The sequence below is a fragment of the Ceratotherium simum genome, chromosome 22, assembly GCF_057802395.1.
Source record: "Ceratotherium simum simum isolate JZ-2026a chromosome 22, ASM5780239v1, whole genome shotgun sequence".
NCBI lineage: Eukaryota > Metazoa > Chordata > Mammalia > Perissodactyla > Rhinocerotidae > Ceratotherium > Ceratotherium simum.
In genome coordinates, this window is record NC_141921.1 from 23,619,494 (window position 1) to 23,626,572 (window position 7,079).

At 48.5% G+C, this 7,079-nt stretch overlaps 1 protein-coding gene across 4 annotated transcripts; it reads left to right on the top strand.

Moving 5' to 3' along the window:
* Positions 1 to 2,410: 2,410 nt before the first annotated feature.
* Positions 2,411 to 6,321, top strand: SMIM12 (small integral membrane protein 12). 4 transcript variants are annotated; one of them, XM_087446342.1, is made up of 3 exons: positions 2,425 to 2,507; positions 5,187 to 5,221; positions 5,368 to 6,321. In XM_087446342.1, exon 3 carries the CDS (start codon positions 5,373 to 5,375, stop codon positions 5,649 to 5,651), a length of 279 nt encoding a protein of 92 aa, XP_087302468.1. In that variant the 5' UTR covers positions 2,425 to 2,507; positions 5,187 to 5,221; positions 5,368 to 5,372; the 3' UTR covers positions 5,652 to 6,321. The 4 variants fall into 4 exon arrangements, with proteins under 4 accessions (XP_087302465.1, XP_087302468.1, XP_087302466.1 ...); XM_087446340.1 differs by having other exon boundaries at positions 2,426 to 2,507; positions 5,187 to 5,281; XM_087446339.1 differs by lacking the exon at positions 5,187 to 5,221 and having other exon boundaries at positions 2,411 to 2,507.
* The last annotated feature ends 758 nt before the right edge of the window (positions 6,322 to 7,079 follow it).

The following is a 7,079-nucleotide window of genomic DNA, read 5'->3' on the forward strand; positions in this document are numbered from 1 at the left end:
GCAAAGACTGGAGAGAGTTGACAGGCTAGGACAGGAGGTGGAGGGCATAGAGGAGATGTGGCCAAAGGTGACCCATGAGGAGGGGGTTAAGCTGTAGAGTTCATGGTTTTATTTAAGTTTTTGAAAAACCCTTTGGCCAACAGAATGGAAATGGACTGGAGGGGCAATGGAAGGCAGGGAGACCACTGAGGGAGTTGCCAAGGTGGTCCAGGTCAGAGATGATGATGATGAATTTGAGAGACATTCAGGAGGCATAGGTGCTATAAGCTGGATCTCGGAAATAATGCAAAGATGAAGAGGCCTTGAAGATGTCACTCAGGTGACACAAGTGAATAAGCAATGCTGTAAATGGACGTAGGACATTGCAGAAGGAGGAGTAAATCTGGAGTGTACTGAACATACTGGTGACCGTTTCTGAGCACTTAGGAGATGCCAAGTGCTGTGCCAAGCACCTTATACACATTAGGTGATTTAGTACTTAGAACAACCCTAGGAGGTGGGTACTACTATTGCCTTTTTAAAAAAACAAATAGTGTAAATAGCTTTTCTGAGATTAGCAGGCAACAGAGCAGGGATTTGAACCCACATCTGTCTGACTCCTAAGTCTGTGCTCTCGCCCCACTCAGTTCTGCCTGTCGGAACTGCTAGCCATCACTTGAGACTCAGCTCAAGGGCAGCTTCCTCTGGGGAGCCTTACCTGATTCTTCCTGGGGCTCCTCCTCTGGGCCACTTGTGCATACTTCTGTCAACACATTTCTCATATTCTACTGACATTTTGTAGACCTGTCTGCTTCCCCTTCAGTCAGAGAACTCCTGAGGGCAGGGATGATCTCAGTCATTTTTGCATCCCTGATGCCTATCACATGTTAACTGGCTAACTGAATGCTAGTTATTCTAGGCAATTCTTTTCCCGTCTCCTCTCTACCTATTCAATAAGTGAACAAGTTCTGCTATATCGGTTTCCCACATATTTCTTTTACTGTTCCTTTCTCTCCATCTCTGCCGCCTGAGCTTAGCATTGAGCTCTTTGAGGTCGAAGATGAAGAGTATCTAACCTGATAATGCAGTCTAGGAGGCTTCCTACGGAGGTGTCCCTTCAGCTTGAAAAATGAGCCAGAGTGACCTTGGCTGAAGAAAGGCAGGAAGGGCACTCTAGGTAGATGAAACAGCATAAATAAAGGCACAGAGGCGTGAAACAGTTTGGTCTGCATGGGGGAATACGAGGGGTTTAGCATGTATTGCTAAAGATAAATAGACATGCTTGGCTGAGACTAGTGGGATGAAGGTGGAAAGGCAGGGCTGGGTGGGGCACTGCGGAGCCTGGGCTTTGGGGTTTGTTTCCGTGATAAAACAGACACCTGTACAGGGCGCAGCGGGGACACAGAGGAGGGAGTGGATACTTGTCCCTGAGGGGTCAGGTAAGACTTTTGTTGTTAGTGCCCTTGAGACGATTCTGACTCCTAGCGACTCTGTGTACAGCAGAGCAGAACCCTGCCCGGTCTTTTTGCGCCATCCTCTCACCTTCCAGGCACTCTATCAGACAATGCTCTGCTGCTATTCATAGGATATTCATGGCCAATTTTTTCCGAGGTGGGTGGCCAGGTCCTTCTTTCTAGTCTGATTTAGTCTGGAAGCTCCACGGAAACCTGTTCACCGGGGGTGACACTGCTAGTATTTGAAATCCTGGTGGCATAGCTTTCAGCATCACAGCAACGTGCAGCCGCCACAGTATGACAACGAAAAGACAGGGTCGGGGGGAGGTGGAGGGTGTGGGGGGCGGGGAGTGGTTCCCTGACTGGAAAGGAACTCCGCTGAGACAGTGAGAGAGACAAATCTTAACCACTAGGTAAGACTTAGGTTTTACTAAATTTCTGTTATCTGTAGACTAACAATTGTACCATTTATTTCCCTGCTTGCTGTGTGCCTGGTACAGCACTTTACATACATTATCTCATCTAACCCGCACAACATCCTGTGAAATAGGTGTTATTACCTTTACGCATAAGAAGGAAAGGAAGCTCGACAGATTAATAATGTTCCCAAGGTCACACAGATGGAACCTAGCCCAGATCTGAAGAGTTCTTAAGCACTAGACTATATTCTGCTAAAGAGAGCTCCTTGAGGTCAGGGATCATGTCTTTTGCTTTTGTGTGCCCAGACCTAGGTCTTAGAAGACGCCTAATAAACATCAGTTGACTAAATGAATAGATGACCTTTCACTTTCTCCACGAGAAAAAGCACATGGTGCCGTCACTGGGAAACCTCCCGACCACGAGGTGGCGCTGTATCCGTCTCCGCGCTGCGGGCTCGGCTGCGGCGCCTAGCTTCCTCCGGGCCTTTGGCTGGAGCTCAGCCAATCCCTGCGCTCCGAGAGAGCCGGCGGCCGGTGGGCGGGGTCCCGGGGCGGGGTCCCGGGGCGAGGCCCCACGGGCCGCTGGGAGTGGCGACCTCGGTGCTCCCGGCAGCGGCTGGAGGGCGGGGGCCGGACCGAGCAGTGCGGGCTGCAGGTGAGCACGCGGTCCTGGGGGCAGTTCCCTCCCCCCGGCGGCTGCCGGAGCCGCACTGTGCCATGGTGACGGCTCCCGGCCTTGACCTCTGAGTAAGGGGAGGGGTCATCGCGAGTACCCACTCGGGCCCTGGTCACACGGCTCCCTCTCTTCCCGGAGCTTGGAGACCCTCTGCAGCCAGGGCTTCTCGGCCCCTGGCACGTGAGTGAGGACGGACGCAGACGAGGCCCTGAGCGTAGTGGGATAGGGGCAGGAGACCGAGAGCCCAGGGAGGGAGAAGGGTAGATACCGTGGGCCCTGCCCTCCCTTGCGCTCCCATCCCCGGACCGGGCTGGAGTGACCGTCAGGTTAATTCTTTCACCCTCTCTGATCTCCTCTGCCCTGTTAGCAATTATCAAATCTCGGGCTGCGGCTTCGGGTCTCATTGGGCCTCCGGGACCCCGGCACAAGGGCAGGTTTCCCGGCAACTCAGTTGACCTTTACCGGACGCTCAGGCTCCCTCCATGCCAGGCTGGAAATATGCCTCACGGTATTTGCCGGACACGTTTGCCTCTTTCTTTTTGATGCCCTGGGGGTGACTTGTTAGAGTATGCAGCTTCTTGTAATCAGCAAAGGCACTTGCTGTGTTCCTGCGGCCTTTTGAGGGCGGGTGGGTGGATGACTGCTGTGGTTTTACACTAGTGGTTGCTTGAGCTGTCATTGATTCTTTCATTCAACAAACTTTTTTTGAGCATTTTATGCCAGGAGGAGAGGGGGATGGATAGGCCACTGGGGCGGAACAAACATGGTCTTTGCCCTCTTGGAGCTTAAAGTGTTTTGAGAAATGCAGACTAGTGGGATAGGCCAGCACAATGTCTGACACAGAGACAGTGGTTGTAAGTGTTGAATAAATGAATGAATTGACTTATTTGGGAATGATTAGAATGTGAGTAGGACGACAGAGAGAGACCTTGTGCTGCATATGAGAGATAATATTAGTTGTGGACTCATGCTTGATAATGTGTTAAGACAAGTTGGAAATCTGAATGGAGAGTTACTGTTTAGGAAAAGTGTTTGCTTAAAAAGAGAGAACTTGCCTAAAAAGTAGGAAAGAAATGGAGAAGTATTAGGTTTGAGATTCTTTGAGGGTGCTTTTTAACAACTTCTAAATCTTGTAAGTTCACAAATCTCTGAATATATTTTTAGAGTTTGCAAAAAGGGAAGCTCTTCTAGGTAGTGAAATGCCAAGTTGATGGGAAAAAAATTGCAGGAAGCTCTCCCCAAGTCCAGGATTTGGACAGAAACCATACACCTACCTGCAGTGGGTTCTTTCCACTAGAATGAGCACAGGCATTGATGTTGGAAAAGCCTGGGTTCCAAATCAGTGGCTCTGTCACTTCTAGTCATCTTGTTCCAGTTAACACAATGTCCCTGAGCCTTTGTGGCCTTAGACAAAGAGCTGGGCTGATAATTCCTTTGTGGCCTTAGATAAAAATCTAGGCTAGAGTTGTTGTGAAGATCAGTTGATGACGAGTGTGTGACTTGTCCAGCGTAGTGCCTGGGGTTAAGACAAAGGACCAGGAAGGGAATCTTGGAGCTGCTGCGATTTTTCCCCTGATGATGCTCCATTATAGTCTTGGGTCCACAAAATGCGGGGATTCCTCCAAAGAGGATTGGAACCAAAGAGAGAGAGGGAGAGAGTCATTGTTCACTTTAGACCGGACATAGCCAAGTTGGAGAAATACCTACCGGGGCACAAAGACACTTTTGGGCAAGTTACTTAGTCCTCTGCTAATGCCATCTACCTCACAGCGTGGATGTGAGGATTAAAGGAGATAGTATATATAAAGTGCTTAGCCCCAAGTCTGCCACATCATAAGTACTCGATAAATGGTGGCTATCGTTAGATGATCGTTGTGAATAATCTTTGATAATCATTAATCATAGTAATAATCATTTGAGACTAAGTGGCCATTAGAATGACCCAGTTTGTGTGTTTTTACATTACTTTGGTGTCGTCTTACTTTGTTTCAAGAGGCCCTGGAGCCATTTCACTTCTTTTTTTCCTGCCATGGCTTGTACAGTGGTTTTTTTATAGAGAATTTTCAAGTCCTCGTGTGTCCAGAGTATGGATAATGGGTTGGTGACATTTTTAGGGGCTTACTATGCAAACGTGAGGATATGGGTTTGGTTGAAGAGAGTGTATTTTGAAAGGGGTTTGGCCAGCAGATTTGTAAAGTATAGATTTGTGTCATTGTTATAAAAATCAAGTTCAGAGTAGGAAAAAACCATTATTTATTTATCTAAAATCCAGAGTGGTTGGGTAATGGATTAGGGTTTTGGCTGCTTAACTATGCTCCTTATTCTTTATGTGAGGCAAAGGAACTACTTCTCATCCTGGAGCCAGGAGACTCACAGTGGGATCATGCCTGGTGGGGAGAGGGTGGCTGGCTGTGCTCATGGAGAAATAGTGTAGAGCAGAGAAAGGCTCTTTCCCATTCTTGAAATGTTGGCAAACTGTGGAAGGAGGGCCTGGAGTCACCAACTGGCTTGAAGCTTTATTGGGTAAGGCTCAGAGGTCCCCTCGTGGGGAATACTGCCGTATATGGTTGCCTAATTTACATAATTGTCAAAGAGTATAGTACATAAAAGAGATTCTTCCCCCCTTCGCTGCCAATTGAATCTTTCAAAATTTCCTAGGTTGTTTCAGGAGCCCAACTGTTGCATAAAGCCAGGTACCCTCTTGTATTACTCTGCATGGGGTGGCTGCTCGGTAAATTGTGCCAGGCTGCCTGGTAAGTGGAGAGCCCTGGTGGGTTGTCCATGTTTGGTGGGAAGGGGGTGCTGGTTTCTCTCTGATGCTGCCTGTGCTCTTCTGCAGATGTCATGTGGCCTGTGCTTTGGACCGTGGTGCGTACCTATGCTCCTTATGTCACATTTCCTGTGGCCTTTGTGGTCGGGGCTGTGGGCTACCACCTGGAATGGTTCATCAGGGGAAAGGATCCCCAGCCTGTGGAGGAGGAGAAGAGCATCTCAGAGCGCCGGGAGGACCGCAAGCTGGATGAGCTGCTGGGCAAGGACCACACCCAGGTGGTGAGCCTTAAGGACAAGCTAGAATTTGCCCCTAAAGCTGTCCTGAACAGAAACCGCCCGGAGAAGAATTAATGAAGGACACAGGGCCCTGTGGATCCTTCCATGAGCCGTGACTAGTCCTGCCACCATGTCAATCCAGCCCCAGAACTCATGTCTGATGTGCTTTGTCACTTATTCTGGCCCCTACCGCACCACCCAGCCACACACGTACTGGCTGCTCTTCTATGGTTAGGCAGACACACTGGCAGCTGAGGGGCCAGTGAAGAGGAATGCCCTTCAGGCTTCTGGCTGAAGGCTGCATCTGCTGGAGGGTGGCCACAACTGCTCAGGCTTCTGCGCTGATGGGTGCACTGCTGGGAGGAGTGTTCGGAAATGAACATTGACTCTCAGTCTCCGTGGGGAGGCAGTTTGGCCTCAAGTGGGAGTGTTGCCTGGCACTGTGGTGTTGCCTTTACGAGGGATACCTACATGTCTCGTGCCAGTTTGCACTGGGAAGAATTCAAACATTGACCTGGCTCCCTTCACTAGTTTGTCCTGTCCTTTGTGCTCGTTCTTCCTGAAATCCTATCTCATCAGCTCAGGAAGAGGATTCCCTGGGGAAGGAACGCATTTTTCTGTTTTTGGAAGCCCAGGCTGTTCAGCTTGGGGTAGGTGAATTTGCTTGAAAACAGTCACCATCTTTCACCCCCGCCCCCCGTCACTGTATAGTGCAAAACTTGATTAAAGTGGCATCTGAGAACCATATTGATCTAATCCTATCTTCCACATGGTGTTTGGGATCTCTTGAGGAGTTATGCAAGTGCAGACATTTGGGGTAGGATAACATTGGCCTTTAACTAAGGACTCCGGGGCCTGGAAGCTTTGCTTTGCTCATGTGGTTGCATTGAATCCTGGAGGCACAGATTCCCAAGAGCCTTTTTATCATGATCACAAGAGGCTTATAGCACCTCTCAAAGTCTAAATTAGAGTAGACCAGGGGCTTTAATAGTTGCTGTCAAAATATCCAGTTTCACACACACACACGTTTCCCTCTAACAGTAATATATGTAGGTTAAAGAACATTTGGTAAGGATTTAAAAAAGGTCTCCCACAATCCCAGGGCTCTAGGACAACTAAAAAGTTAACATTTTGTTATCTTTCACTAATTCTTGGTGTAGTGTTTTTAGATTGTTATCATTACTGTACATTTAATATTATATTCTTTTTTCACATAGTGTTTCATATATAATCATTTTTCCATCTTATCACATGGTCTTCATAATCCAGATTATTATTATTATTTTTTGTGTGTGAGGAAGATTAGCCCTGAGCTAACATCTGTTGCCAATCCTCCTCTTTTTGCTGAGGAAGATTGGCCCTGGGCTAACATCCATGCTCATCTTCCTCTACTTTATATGTGGGACGCCTGCCACAGCATGGCTTGATAAGCAGTGCATAGGTCCACGCCCGGGATCCAAACCTGCGAACCCCGGGCTGCCAGAAGTGAAGCACTCGAACTTA

What these genes read in the sequence shown, in the direction of transcription:
- SMIM12 (XM_087446339.1), top strand. Translation starts at nt 5,373, where the DNA reads ATGTGGCCTGTGCTTTGGACCGTGGTGCGTACCTATGCTCCTTATGTC.